The sequence below is a fragment of the Danio rerio genome, chromosome 24 (genome assembly GCF_052040795.2).
Source record: "Danio rerio strain M-AB ecotype USA chromosome 24, GRCz13ab, whole genome shotgun sequence".
NCBI classification, from domain to species: domain Eukaryota; kingdom Metazoa; phylum Chordata; class Actinopteri; order Cypriniformes; family Danionidae; genus Danio; species Danio rerio.
In genome coordinates this window covers 6,655,193-6,671,387 of record NC_141044.1, presented here as the reverse complement: position 1 = coordinate 6,671,387, position 16,195 = coordinate 6,655,193, and the positions used below count along the sequence as shown (strand labels likewise).

The following is a 16,195-nucleotide window of genomic DNA, read 5'->3' as shown; positions in this document are numbered from 1 at the left end:
AAAAGGTCCTCAAATGTCATTATTAACAGTTTTAATTATTCCTTCTGAACATGAAGTGTCCTGAACATTAATAGAACATTGAGTGAAGATTATGAACAGTTCTTCTGAACATGGCATCTTTTGCCTACTCCTTGCTGCCAGAGACTTGACAGCGCTTCTTCTCATAAATCTGAACCACATTTGGCTTTAGAGCGGAAGCAGTTGAGACCCTCAGTATGGCTTGGGGGAACTCACTCAAAACTTCCATTCCCTCGCCCACTGCAGAGTGGATGCGCGCGTACTGAAGAGCGGTGTTATCGCGCGCGTACTGATCAGCTGTGTTGTCGCGCGCCTATTGAAGGGCGGGACCGAAGGTGTGCCGCGTCGCGGGGGCACTTTTAATAATTTTGGAAGGGCACTTTCTATCCAAGACTAAAAAGGGCATGTGCACTGCACAGGTTGAGCCCTATGTGTGCACGTGCCTGCCCTCACCTAAAAAAAAGGCGTATATATGTATAAATAAAACTCCCCCACCCCACTCCAGTCACATCAGTCTGTACCAGTCTGTATCTACCTATAATATATATAAGATGCAGGCTGTAGCTAGGTAGGTGGCAGGCTGCAGATAGGTAGCTAAGTGGCAGGCAGGGGCGGGAACAGCTTACCTTGGTTCTGGCCGGCGCGAGTTCCCTCCTAATAACACTTCCCGCCCGTCACAGCGTCTAACAAAGGGGCGGGGTGCGTGGTGACGTCACCGGCATCCCCGCCCCTTTGTTTACACGGCGGGCGGGGAATGCCAGTGACCGCTGTGTACGGATAGAATCAGCGGAGCGGGGAGCACTCTCTCTCCCCGCTCCGCTGATTCTGTCAGTGTACAGTGGTCGGCGCGGGCCACAAAATATTGCACTGAGGGCCGCAAATGGCCCGCGGGCCGCGAGTTTGAGACCCCTGGTCTAGGGGGTCGAATCGAGATTTAACGATTAATTGTGCAGCTCTAGTTTACAGTATACTTTAAATGTATATTAATTAAGAGCGGTAATCCCAGAACAAAGACATTAATTTATACGTACAACTAAATCAAGGCTTGCGAAAGGTAAAACACAAGTTAAAATATATAAATGCACACCTGTTTATGTTCTATGATTCATATAATTCTTCCATCAGAGAGGATAAACAGCAGCTCCATTTACTTACTGTGATTTCATTGACATTTTTGAGCTAAAGTCGAGTCTTTGTTTTTGACAGCTGTTTTGAAATAAGTTCAAATATCTATCAAGCATTAATAAAACAAATATTGTTATTTTTTAATAAAAAGTAACATGACGTTGGGATGGATCGCTTTCTCATCACAAGTGAACCGCTTCATGACAACTCGTTTGGTTACAGATAACAATAAGGTTGTATTAGATACTCACTAACAGGAACAAACAATGAGCTATACATTTATTACAGTATAATATTACAGTATGTTTCTCATTCTTTCAGATTTCATTTAAAAGGTCTTAATTTGTGTTTGGCGACGTAGTGGCGCAGTAGGTAGTGCTGTCGCCTCACAGCAAGAAGGTCACTGGGTCACTGGTTCGATCCTTGGCTCAGTTGACGTTTTTGTGTGGAGTTTGCATGTTCTCCCTCTATTTGCGTGGGTTTCCGAGATATTTCTCTGATATATATATCAGAGGTCGTGTTAACCGAATATTTTCCATCATTGACGGATTTTTTTTAGCAGTGACGGAAAAATCTGAAGGTGATCCGTCATTTTGATGGATTATGCTGAGGGTGATCTATTGTTATTTAAAGCTAATTGTAATTCCCACTCTTGTCCAGCTGATGGCGATTGTCCTTGTTTTGTCTCCCCTTGTGAAAATGTCACAGCCGCCGAGTGTGAGAAGTTTCTTCAAACGGCCAAATAGTTGTGATATTAATAATAATAAAGGTGGAAAAATAGGAAGTGATGGAGTGGACGATGAAGAACAAACAGACCAAAATCCTCAGTCGCTGACAGCTGTTCGAGCCAACCAAGCGGCAGCAAGGAAGTCAGGTGCTTTAGAGTGCGTTGTGAGCACTACCCATAGACTGTAAAATAAAGGCACTACCGAAGGCAGAGGGGTGCAGAAGGAGTGTGTGCTGTAGTAATTTTTCAAGGAGAAACGAGTGCTTGCAGGATCAGGAAATCCCACATTCAGAGAATCTTGCAAACTTAGCTCTGATCACAGCCTTAGGAGAAATGTTTCGACTTTCCGAGGCAAAGACAGAATTTAATTACAACTGCCTCTGCATCAGTCTCATTTGATGCGTTTGATTACGCACAGGCAAGCACCCAGTTCAGGTCGATGCAGGAGAAAGATATGAATTAGGGCAGAAAGGAGTTTTTGTTCATTTGTCAAATAAATAAATGAATAATTTAGCCTATATGCAGCTCGTTGTGCAACTTCATTATTAAAATATGAATGAAAAAAGCGATTAGAAAGTCTGCAAATTAAATTTTATATATATATATATAATTTAACAAAGTTTTAACAAATGTTTAGAGTAAAATGAAGAATTTCTGACTTTAACATGTTTACATGCATATTTATTAATCTTCTGCTCTATACTGTAGTTCTACTGTGTGTGTACTTGTGTGTGTTCTGTTCCTATGATTAAACTTCAGCTGTAACATGATTCCAATCCCACAAAACTGCTGATTTCATAACTGTGTTTTGAAATTATCTGAATTTTTCCCCTTTCTTGTTCCCTCTCTTTCAGGATGAAGACAATATCAGCAGAGGTGAGTTTAACTGCTCTGCATTTTCTCTGTGATTTTATATATATATATATATATATATATATATATATATATATATATATATATATATATATATATATATATATATATATATATATATATATGTATGTATATGTGTGTGTATATATATATATATATGTATATGTGTGTGTGTGTGTGTGTGTGTGTGTGTGTATATGTATATATACATGTATGTATGTATATATATATATATATATATATATATATATATATATATATATATATATATATATATATATATATATATATATATATATATATATATATATATATATATATATGTATATATGTATATATGTATATGTATATATGTATATATGTATATATATGTGTATACCAAGAGTGTTTTTCCTCCCATGAGACCCGTTGCGTTGGTCTAACCTTTGACTCTTAAAATGACAGCATCTATTATTTTATATTATGAATCACCAGAAGTTCAGCTATAAAGTAATCTGCAGTTTACAACTGAAGAAGCAGTCACCTTCATCTTAGATGGCCAGAGGGTCAATAAATAAGCATCAGCCATTCCTTTGAAATATATTACGGCTGCACAATATATCATTTCAGCATTGATATAGCAGCGTCAGATGTGCAATATTGACATTTAGTCATATAGTAAATGCTTTTATCCAAATGCCATGAAACGTTTAAGTTAGTTTAGATTTTTTATATATATATTTTTTATTTATTAGCCTCAGCAGGGTCAGTTGGCATATTTGTGTGGAGTTTGCATGTTAACCCTTTGTTCACGTGGGTTTCCTCCGGGTGCTCTGGTTTCCCCCACAAGTCCAAAAGACATGTGGTATAGGTGAATTGGGTAGGCTAAATTGTCCGTAGTGTATGTGTGTGAATGAGTGTGTATGGATGTTTCCCAGTGATGGGTTGCAGATAGGCACCCGCTGCGTAAAACAAATGCTGGAAAAATTGGTGGATCATTCCACTGTGGCGACCCCGGATTAATAAAGGGACTAATCCGAAAAGAAAATGAAGACATTTTTATTTATTTTTTACATTTGGTTACAAATAAATGTTTTGTTAAGTTGTAATTATAGATTAGCTGGCATTATTGTTGAAGTCACTGCAAACTGCTACTTTAATAGAGTAAAACAATTTATAATTTCCATGTGTTTTTAAGGCCTGGGACTGTGTGAGCATTTGAGGAGAGTTTAAAGCAGTCAGTCATAAGAAATTTTTACTGTTTATAACTTATAACTTTAGTAATTTATTTGTATTATTAATATGATGAAGACAGTGTTATTTTACATTTGCTTATTTAATGTCTGTACCTGAATACATGTTCGATTTCTACATGTGCTTATTTAATTTGATAGAATGATTCGTATATAATAATATAGCAATATATATTAGTGTAAAACAAATGGAAATAGAATGATTTTTGGTGACAAATCTTATTCTGACACATTTTTTTGGAAAATGCTGTGAAATTACAATACATTCTGGGCAAATTGACAATCTTATTGTCAGATTTTTTCAATATTGTGAAGTCCTGATATACATTTGAAGTCCGAATGATGATATACAGTTGAAGGCCGTCATGAATTATAAGCCTCCTGCATATGTATTTCCCCAATTTCGGTTTCACACATTTCTAAACATAATAGTTTTAATAACTCATTTCTAATAACTGATTTATTTTTATCTTTGCCATCATGACGGTATATAATATTTTACTAGATATTTTTGAAGATGCCAGTATTCAGCTTAAAGTGATATTTAAAGGCGTAACTAGGTTAATTAGGCAAGTTAGGGTAATTAGCGAATCACTGTATAACAGTGGGTTTGTTCGGTAGATAATCAAAAAATATAATATTGACGTTAAAATTTTTTTAAAAAAATTAAAAACTGCTTTTATTTTAGCCAAAATAAAACAAATAAGACTTTCTGAAAAAAATATTGTAGGAAACACTATGAAAAATTCTGTGCTCTGTTAAAGATCATTTGTGAAATATTTGTAAAATTCACAGGAGGGCGAATAATTTTGACTTCAACTGTATATGAGACATTACAACAGCACATATAGCCAAAAGAGGATAATCACTTTCGAAGTAGTCGTGTTATTAATGATCTTGGTGCAGACCTTTTTTTGTAGAAGTTCTTGCTTTATGAAAATAGATGGGAGATTCTCAGAACTCTCAGGTCTGTATGTGCTGCGTCTGTCATGAGAATGAAGTGTTATCTTCAGTGGCCTCTGTCTGACCTTACACCATGTGAATAGCGGGGAATCTTTAATGCTCGCGCCCGGGGCAGGAAAACTCCCAGCTGGCAGTGCAGCGTGCTCTGGCGGTTGATCAGCTGTGGGCTGGTGTTTGGTTACTGCAGACGAGTGCCATGACAGTTTGTGAAGTCACAAATCATACAATGTAGTGGAACATGCAGTTTTTTTTTTTCTTTCAGCAGAAAAGAAAGTGTGCTGTTAGCGATGCTTTTATCCACTTTTGGTTGATTTTGAGTGTTAATTTGGCCACAACTTTCGCTGTGTTTCAGCAAATGGAATGATTTTTGGTGACAACTTATTCTGACACTTATTTTTGGAAAATGCTGTGAAATTACAATACATTCTGGGCAAATTGACTACCTTTTCATTATGTTTATGGCTGTTTGTGACCCACTGACTTCCATTATAATGACATTTTCTGATTGCAAAGCCAGAAGATAAGCACTCATTCTTGATTGTTGGTGTTTTTCCCTGTTGGAAAAAGGTAAAATTAGCTATTTTAACTGCCAACATTGCAAATAGGTAGCAAAATTGAACAACACAAAAGAGTTAACACCGGAACTACCAGAATTCTTTAACTAGGAGAATTACCATAGTGCTAATTCTGACAATTCTCATGTAGACATCATATTGTCATGTGATATTTACACTCAAAGCTTCTATTAATATATAATAATTAAGCTTTTGAATGTCTGTCGTCATATTTTATGAAGACATTACTTGAAAAAATTAGATCTTTTTTGGTAATGCAGCTGATAAATGTGAACGATTTACTAGACGGCCCACAAAGGTCCACATCTGACTTTTATTTTCACTTTCACAAGCAGAAGAGCAAGGTTTTTTCATGGCTCTGCAAATGTTGTTTTGAAATACCTGTCTGAAGTAAAGTTATGCTTTTGCTATCTGAAAGTTATGCGTTTTTGTTAGCAGGAAGTTGCTAGGCAACAGAGGCACGCATATTCAAATGCTGCGTTCTAATTCGCATACTTAACCCAAAGTCCCTTTAAGGCCATTCATTTTATTCGGCGACCATCTTCATGTCTGAATGGGGAAACATTAAATTCTCCACAGCTGTTACCCAAGCTTACGAATACATTACTTATTTGCAACTATAAAATTAAACAACAGCTGTCTCATAAGTTTTATTTCTAAATGTTCGAATCAAACAAGTTTTTTTTTCAGGTGGCCCAAGCTAGTGTGCATGCACACTCCAAAGGATTGAGATCGCAACACCAACCTAATTTAGGGCTGTTCTACACATCCTCTGGATAATGATTGTCAGATCATACTGGCCTTCTGAAGTAACACACAATTTGGTCTTGATGGAGAATCTCCTCAAGAAATATGAGCGACTCTTTGTTTACAAGTTTGTGGCCATTTGAATAGGTGCTGTAGGAGTGTACCCTGCGTTCGTTTGATACAGACTACAAAACCAAAAGTTTTGTTTTCAAGCATACTTTATTTAAAATTCATATTTCAAGCTTTATGTCGATATATTTGTCTGTGAAGCATGTATTCGCTGAGATTTCAGCGTTCTTGTTTACCACATAAACTGTCGTAAAAGGACACGTCTGGTCTGAGCTTCTAGTCCCTAATCGAATACACATCCAATGCCCAGTGTATTGTGGGCAATATTAGCAGTTACAGTACAGACAGTTCTACACTTTCTAACAGAAATAGTGAATTTCTAACAGAAATAGTACACCACATGGGAACCTTTGGCATGCTATTTGCAACATACTACAGCTTGGACTAAACTACTATTTTTGAAAATTATTTTTAGACATACATTACCATTTTTGAGTACTATTTAGGATGGATAGTATGGGAATTGGGATGCAGCAAAAGTCACTTGAAATCTATGCGGCCATTTTGACTGCTGTAATAATTAAAGCTATAAATAGCTTATAGCTTTTTTTGTGTTTTTATTTTAATAAAGCAATTATATTTCTTTATTTTATTGCAATAAAGAAATATACACATATATAGAAAAAAGCTATGTATTAGAGATATGTGGGGTTTATTTAAACAAAGTTCTTCTTCTTTGGCCTTAGTCCCATAGGGTTGCAGGGTCGGCTCTTTGGAACAAGCCATTTTAGACTTGTCCATATGATAACGACTTTTTTTACACATTCCGGCCGGCCTGTCACCCTCATACACTCATACACTACGGACAGTTTAGCCTACCCAATTCACCTGCAGCATGTCTTTGGACTGTGGGGGAAACCGGAGCACCCGTAGGAAACCCACGCGAACGCAGGGAGAACATGCAAACTCCTCACAGAAATGCTAACTGAGCCGAGGTTCGACCCAGCGACCTTCGTGCTATTAGGCGACAGCACTACCTTCTGTGCCACTGCTTCACCCTTATTTAAACCAAGTTATTCAATTTCACAATTGAAAAATGGTAAAAATAATCTCCCCAGCAGTGTTAATAGTAATTAAAACAGCATAATAACTATTAGGCATGATTTAAATATGAGGTTTGCATGAGTGATTTGATTAAACTATTTGAATGAGTCTGCTTCAAGCATATGCAGACATTTACAAGCATAGTTGTAAAACATGGCATTGGTTAGGTGTTGAAAAAGTTGAAGCCCCTGCAAGGTCTGTCCAAATGTGTATAGTATGATTGCAGTAACTCCTCCGTGATATTTTATATAATGTTAAAATAACATGACATAATTATCTTTTTATCCTTTTATTGGGTCTTTAATCCACCTTTTTTCCTCTACATAAGAGTGGACATGGTCATTTCTAAAATATGACATATCTGACTTATGTTCTCCACTTCCAGCATCACATAGTTACTTTAATCACAAATGTAAAAGCACTGTAAATCTTGATAGTTGGATCCAAATCCACCAATTAAATAAATATTTGTAAATATTTCGATAGTGTAGTTTATGTTTCTTTTTGATTTGGTTCAGCCTGCTCTCTCTCCTGTTTTTCTGCAGTGTTTGTCAGACTTCACTTCATTCACATCCGAGTCACGTCTTATAAAATCCATCATGACAGCAGGAAGAGCTGCTCTGGCTTTCATCCACTGCACATATTCATCATTTTTAATGCGTACACACACTCTCCTACACATTTACACACACAGATATTTAGCCTTTTTCTCCGCCCCTCCCAAAACGAAGAGTCCTACATGCTCACAATGAGTGTGTCTGTGAAATTGCTTGGTTAGATATTGACATCTAATGTCTGCTATAGTGAATTTGATTAGAGTCAAACTTTAATTCACAGTTAAACTAATTCCAGCATGTGAAAATGCAAATCAAGACGCCTGCCCTTCACAGCGAGAGCACTAAAGCATATTAATACCACCTAACAACTGGCTCCTGTGTAGGGATGTTCCCTAGGATGACTGCAGTGAATTGATCAGCCTTTCCCTGACAGATTTGTTAAAGAGCATTTCCTGTAGGAAATTGAGAAGCAGAAATTTTCTGGTAAGCGTTCCTAAGTGGTGCATTCCAGAGAGTGTGGACGGGGGTGTGTAACCTGAGACTCACACAGACTAGCACAGATTTATTGTAGTGTTAAGAAAATGCTGCCCGTATGTGAAACACACGCCTTCAGTTGGCAGCTTGTATTGAGCCGCGGTCACACTAGAGTTTGAGCATGCCAAATTCTGTCAAGCGGTGCTGCGGAAAAGAGGCGGGAAAAAACAAGAGGATGATTAGACAGTCAAGTCAGAATGAAATCAAAATGTACTCTCTTATTAGTATAATTATATATAGTAATGCTTGCAATAAACAATGTATCTGAGCACTTTATTATTCTGTACAAATTAATTTGCCCTCATAATCCTTTACCAAATATCATAACCTTCTCTCCTCCCTCGAAATGACTTTTCTTCACTTCTGGTCACATGGAATTGTTTTTGGGTGGGTCTATCATGGATGTTTCTCATTTCTGCTCTGCCTTCATACGTTCGTCAATCTTCTTATATTTTGTTAGCCACGCCCATTTTCCAACTATTCAATCGGTTCCCAAAGGACGAAATCATGCTCCGCCCTACTTTTTTTTTTTCAATATAGGAAAAAAAGGAAAATCGTAACTACTGTGTCATGGTGACTTTTAATAAATCCATTTAACATTTATTTATTTAAAGTTTCTCTACAGAGAGGTCACGTTCTGTAGTCTCACATGATCATGTCACTATGTGTGATTTCACAAGTCAGAGTTCAACAAACTTTGGAAATATATAAATATATATAGTTGGATATAAATGGAAGTCTATGGGCCAAAAAAGATTGGGTTGCTGGAAGGGATACAGCTGTGGTCAGAAGTTAAAGAATGTTGTTTATGTTATTTATTAAATTACCCATTAATTGTATTTTATTAAAGTCTATTCCCACCCCAATCCTAAACTTACCCCTCACAGTAATCAATAAACAGTCATTATAATGAGAATTATGTCAATTAATTATTAAATTACCCATTGATTAGTATTTTATAAATGACTATCCCCACCCTAACCCTAAACCTACCCCCTCACAGTAATCTAAAAACAATTATTATAATGAGAATTATTCATTATATTTATTAAATTATTCAATAATTAGCCTGTTATTAACGTCTATCCCGACCCCAACTCTAAACCTACCCCTCACAGTAATCTAAAAACACTCATTATAATGAGAATTATTCATATTATTTATTAAATTACTCAATCATTAGTCTTTAATTACCATCCATTCCCACCCCAACCCTAAACCTACCCCTCACAGTAATCTAAAAACACTAATTATAATGAGAATTATTCATATTATTCATTAAAATATTCAATAATTAGTCTTTTATTAACATCTATACCCACCCCAACCCTAAACCTACCCCTCACAGTAATCTAAAACCATCTAAACACTCCTCATTGTGCACAGTAATTATATTGTTGAAATACTATACATATTTCTCGTCAACTTCCAGCCACAGCTGTATCCCTTTCAGACATTACTGCTGAATTGTTTGTTTCTAGTTTGTGTCTAAAGAGCCCAAATATGATATGATGTTTTAAATTTTAGATGTGATTTTAACATTGCGAATTTGCTGTAGTACACGGCACTAATATGCTTCTTTTAGTAATGCGGTTGATTATAGGAGACCGCAATAAGATTAAATGCTGATTAAATCCAGTCTTCTTAATAAAATTGCAATAATAAAGTTTAGATTTCTGCAACGACATGCGGATGGTAGGGTCAGAATTTGGCGTCAACAACTTGAAAGCATGGATACATCCTGCCTTGTGTCAATGGTTCAGGCTGGTGTAGGTGGTGTAATGGTGTGGGGCATTTTTTTCTTGGCACACTATGGGCCCACTTGTACCAATTGAGCATTGTGTCAACACCACAGCCTACCTAAGTATTGTTGCTGACCATGTCCATCCCTTTATGACCACAGTGTACTCATCTTCTGATGTCTACTTGATAAGGATAAGAGGCCATGTCTTAAAGTGTGAATCATCTGGTTTCTTGAACATGACAATAAGTTCACTGTACTCAAATGGCCTCCACAGTCACCTGATTTCAATCTAATACAGCAACTTTGGTATGTGGTGGAATATAAGATTGCATCATCTGACAAATGTCAAATGTCAAAATCTCTGAGCAATATTTTCAGTACCTTGTTGAATCTATGCCATGAAGGATTAAGTCATTTCTGAAGGCAAAGGAGGGTCCAACCCAGTACTAGTAAAGTGTACCTAATAAAGTGACTGGTGAGTGTATATATAAATCTAACTGAACTGACATTTGCATGAGCAACCACTAAGAAATACTGTATATCTGAGAAATGTTCTCTTTGTTTGCACGTCATGTTGTAGACAAAATAGGATGTTTTCGTCCTCTTTGGCTTCTTATCATTGCATAGGACTAGATGTTTCCTTAGAGTAATTAGGATGTTTATTTGTCTGACGTATATGCAGAACGAGCCACAGGCATGTCTCTGTGTGTTTGCATGTGTGTTTATGGATGGAGATCTGCTCCCCACGTGCAGACAATCTGGGTGGAATGGTTGGATGCTGTCCAATTTGAGCTGTGTATAAACAGCTTTATGAGATCAGCGCTCTCGCAGCCTTTTAAAATGGGTTTAAAGGAATGACACAATGTTTGTGTGTTTGTTAGTTGTTGCTGTTTTTCTTTAATGCTATAAAGCACTGGATATATTTATTCACTCAGTTCCTGTCATTGAATGTGCAGGGTGTTGAGCTGAGGACTACAAGCGGATCTTTCAGGCCTTGTCAGTTGATTGGAATGCAGTGTTAGCCATGTTTTCCATTTAATTGTTTATTGTTAAAATGCAAATCTCGATTTTGAAGGGAAACTAGTAGCAGACTTTGCATTGGAGGCATTGTGTCCATTCTTCATACGAGGATTGGTCAGCTGTATTTGATTATTGGGGATTTGACATTTTTGTTGTCATAGCAACAGGGTCCGTAAGCTTAAAGCTGCTAGGAAACAGGAGTATTTCATAAACAGGAGTTATGTCAAGTGAAGGAGATACTAAAAGTGTGTATGCTGATATTTCCTTACGACATGTTTTATAATAGTTTTACATTTTTCATTAGTTTTAGTTTTGTTTTAACTTTTTGTTTTCAAATTCAGTTAGTTTTAGTTAGTTTACTAGATTTACTAGTTTTTATTAGATTCTATATTCTGAAATTGCTTAGTTTAAGTTTAGTTTTTGCTGGTTTGAGGGTTAGGGTTGCAGTTTTTTCCTAAATATCCTAAATAAGGATATTTGTTAGATGCAATATTTAAAAATCATCAGAATAAATATTGTATATATATTGAAACTTGTATTCAAAGGATACACCTACCGATACAGTATATCTGCCGTAACCATCTAGCCTACCTATCCTCAAATTCAAATACAACAGCCCACAAGATAGCAGCCCTAAGTACCGTACAGCATATGTGCTAGGCTGCTTCTGATGTTAGATTCACAGTAGTGATGGGAAGTTTCACCCATGACAATTCTCCCATGTTAAGACTTAAAACACCAAAAATATTAGTCAGCAATCGTAATTTCAGTCAGTAAAACATCACTATGATCTGAAAAGTTTCTTACAATTATGTTTTGTAACCCAACTAAAGCACGATTCACTTATTTAAATTCCATTACGATTTTCTGTTATGAAATAAACTTGCGTTTATCAGATCCTCTCATTTAAGCCCTCGGTTTATCCGTGCTCCAGTTGTTCAAGTTTAGTTCAGTCAAAGCAGGCTGTCAAAGATGAAACAAAGGACGTTTTTTGCTATAATTTTCGTTAGTTTTAAATGTACACAATAGTTTTAGTTAGCTCTATTTTGTTTTTTTTTTTACTTATTTTATGTTTTTATTTGAGTTAATGATTTAAAATGTTAATGATTTAAAATATTAGTTTTTGTTTATTTGATCGTTATCGTGAACTAACCTTGCCTTACAAGAGTACTCTATTAAATTGGGGAAAAGAACAATGTTGTGAAGTTATTAAAAAAAAATAAATAAATAAATAAAAAATAAATAAATAAATAAATAAATATATATATATATATATATATATATATATATATATATATATATATATATATATATATATATATATATATTATTTTTTATTTTATTTTATTTTTTATTGCAACTGTAAAAATGTAATTTCCACTCTGTATAAAGGAACAAAAAGTGTTAGTGGATTTTACACTTTTAGATAATTCAAAGAGAATTGTTTTGGTACTTTATAGTGACTAATATGTAGCAATGCTACTGTTCATAATCTATTTGAGATGTTAATGTCATTGTGATAATGAAGTGCTATAATTGAAAATAGGTGCCTTATAAACAAACAGAGAACATAGAAGTATATCTAAATGCTGGTTTATACTTCTGCGTTGAGTGAACGACGTGACCCACGGCGAATGCCTTATGCGTAATCGTGCATTTATACGTCTGCATGCTGTTTGTGTTTCTCAGCAGTAACACTTCCGAAACAAATGCTGGCAGCTGGTTTTTATGTTCCTCTGTGTCGAACTTCTTCATGGGTGTTATTTTTTCTGAACGCTACCTTAATGCACAAGAAGCTAAAACTCGCTCATCTTGAGGCAGGAACTGGTGGTTATGCAACATGAATCATAAGGTAAACAAAAAGCAAAAGTTTCCATCTGGAGTTTCCATTCCTTCACCGGACTGGACACTTGTAAACACTCACTCCAACAGGTTCGCGCAGTTTTCAACCCCAACTGCACTCTTCAACACTACGAAGCCAACCAATCACGGAGCTTGCGCTACATGTTGAAGTGGCGTGTAGTTACATTTTTTGACAGGCGCGTGTCAGTGTCGGTGACAGGTATGCGACCACATGAAGACTGCAACAGACCATACATGTGCGCTCGACGCAGAAGTAAATCAGCAGTATATAGTATAAATCAGAAGTAAATATCATCCTTAACAAAGTGCCTTGTGCATATAGAGAGGAACAGTGTATCCTACGGGTGGTTGGTCAAGCCCACTCAACTGCATGGAGCACACTTGAGCAGATGTGTCTGAGCCTGAGACCATATCAGGAAGGCTATTCCAGAGTGTAGGAGCCATATATGAGAATGCTCGACCTCCTTTAGTGGACTTTGCAATTTTGTTTTATTGTTTTATTTCACAATTTGCATGATTACCCCTTTAAAACAATGCAGAAAAATAAACATTGCAAATCAACAGTCACAGTTCCTTCACAGTGAAGACTTTTAAGTCATTGCTCTGGTGAAAAATGAAAAAAGTCAACATCTGTTCAAATATTTGTTTTCCTTTTCTGTGAAAATACATGCCAGAGATATTTCATTTCATTCTATTTTCTTGCCAATGTTTTGGGTGGCGTCCATGAGGACAGGGATGGGAGCAATAGCACAAGCAAATAGAATTCCTCATGATTCTTGGAGGAGCAGTAAAACCCCACCTTATACGCTCAGGGTCCGGACTGGGTTTGGATGATCTCCAAAAATGGACCCTAGAGTCTCCGCTGCTTTATTACACCAGCGCTCCCTGACTGCAATAGAGATGGAGAACGCTCATAAATAAGAGAACTCTCTGGGTTCCCAAAAACAATGTGCTTTTGGCTGCACTGACACACAAAAGCTTTGCTGCTCTTATCGATCTCCTGTTTTTCTGAATCTGATTATTACTGTTATTTACTTGAGCATTCATTCGTTTAGTGGATGCTTTTGTTAATTCGTTTAGCGGAAGTTATTCGTTTAAAGGTGTGTTTGGAATAGAATAATCTCATACTTGCATTATATATTGCAGTATACATTAATGCGTACTTTGTGTAAACAAATTCATAATATTAAAAAAAGCACATAAATAAATGGGTTTGGACGAGCATATGAAAAAAAATGTAATTTATTTAATTCTATTTTTAACATTTATTTTTATATTTATATATTTATTAAATATGCTTATTTTATTTAAGCATTTTATTTATCTCCCTTTGCCATATTTTCTGAAATAATAAACCATAAGTCGTATGAAACTATAGACTTTTTTATTTTATCCATACAGTATCATCATATAACTCAGCACAAATTAGTACTGCACAATAAACTGGCACCAGAGAAGCATTGTGATACCCCACTGTTGATAATAGTGCAAATGAACTGAGTTAACAGCTAATGTGTATATCTGTGACTCCAGGACTGGTGTAGTGAGACCAAATACTTGGCTGGTATATTGGTCTGGTAGCAAAGTTTAGGTGTTGATATTGCTGTTGCCAAAACTGTGACCATAAGCCAAAGTCGGACATGACTGGTCACTACAATAATGTTTGTGATGGATTGCTGTATTGCCTTGTAGTTTTATTGTATGTTAATGGGACAGCTTGTGCAGTTTTCTTATTGAGATGTTTGGTGGATTGTACACAGTGGCTCAATGAGCTAGAATTCAAATCAATTAGCATGCCATTTAAAAGGCTTGAAACAAATATATCAGGGTTTTCTCTACACTGGCATTAATGTTGTGTGTAACTATAGTTTCTGTATTATAGTTACTGTAAATACATTACTTTTGCATTGAACAAGTTGAGTAGGGGATTACTTTTCATTTCAATCGGTTTTTATGCAGATATTTTACTTAATAATTTAATTTTTTAACTAAAGAAGAATATATTTTTGTACATTCTTAAGAAACAATGTAATGTTTTAGAAAATGAATATCAACATATGTATGAAATAAGAGTGTCACGATTTCGATTTTAAATTGAAATCGATCAAAATTCATGCTCGATTTCGATTATCGAATCAAAATAGAATCGTTGATGCTGCCACACCCCCATGTCATGTCAGCTTGGCTCGCCAAGGGGAAAAAGCACACCTGTTAAAGAGCTTTTTGAACTGCAGACACAGGAGACCTGTCGACAGAACTTAAACCCTTTCCTCTTTCAAAGTCGCCGGTGTGAAAGTATTTTGGATTTCCAGTGAGTTATGTTGACAACGTTCGTGTTGTCGTAAAAAAAAAACAGAGTTTGCAAGCTCTACGATGTATTAGGGTTGGACCGATAGACAACACCGGCATCACGATCCTCCGCCCCGCCCCCGTTGCAAATCTGCTCACGAAAAATACACACTCAGGCCCTGTTTACACTAATAGGTCTTAGTTTTTAAATGACATTTTATAGCGATAACGATCCACATCCACACGGGAGTTTTGCCCTCCTTCCTCACGACCGCTGAAAACGCACATCACGTGACCACACACACACACAGGCAGGCACACACAGAGACGCACCCACAATGTTGTGCGCTCGAGACAGCGGGTCCAGGCAGTCAGCGGGTCAGACTGCTTCAATCTTTTTTACTTTCACACTTGTACTTGTACTAATTTTAGCGAACACCTCAGATACTGTTGACTAGTTCCTGTTGGTTTTGCACCTTTTTTACTGACGCCATTATAACGACACAGATCACTGCCTATTCACTAGTCCCGCGGAAAAAGTGATTGACAGGTGGCAATTATGTGTGTAACTCATCTTTATTCATTTACTGCATGATTTGTTTATGATTTTGTTTAATTTTTCTTTTTAAAATTGAAAATCGAATCGAACCGTGACTTTAGAATCGAAAATGTAATTAAATCTAAGATTTGGAGGATCGTGACACCCTTAGTATGAAATATGCTGTCTTACCGTATGTTATATGGTATATGTTACT

General features: G+C 36.2%; 1 protein-coding gene across 9 annotated transcripts in view; it reads left to right on the top strand.

The window, feature by feature from the left end:
• arhgap21a (Rho GTPase activating protein 21a) overlaps positions 1 to 16,195 on the top strand; it is a 144,017-nt gene that overhangs the window by 72,270 nt on the left and 55,552 nt on the right. For all 9 annotated transcript variants that reach the window (XR_015524288.1, XM_087308099.1, XM_087308098.1 and 6 more), the window contains 1 exon segment: positions 2,725 to 2,746. Coding sequence is in view for 8 of the 9 variants with exons in the window: in XM_087308099.1 (XP_087164225.1) it covers positions 2,725 to 2,746 (22 nt within the window). In the remaining variant the exon portion in view is untranslated.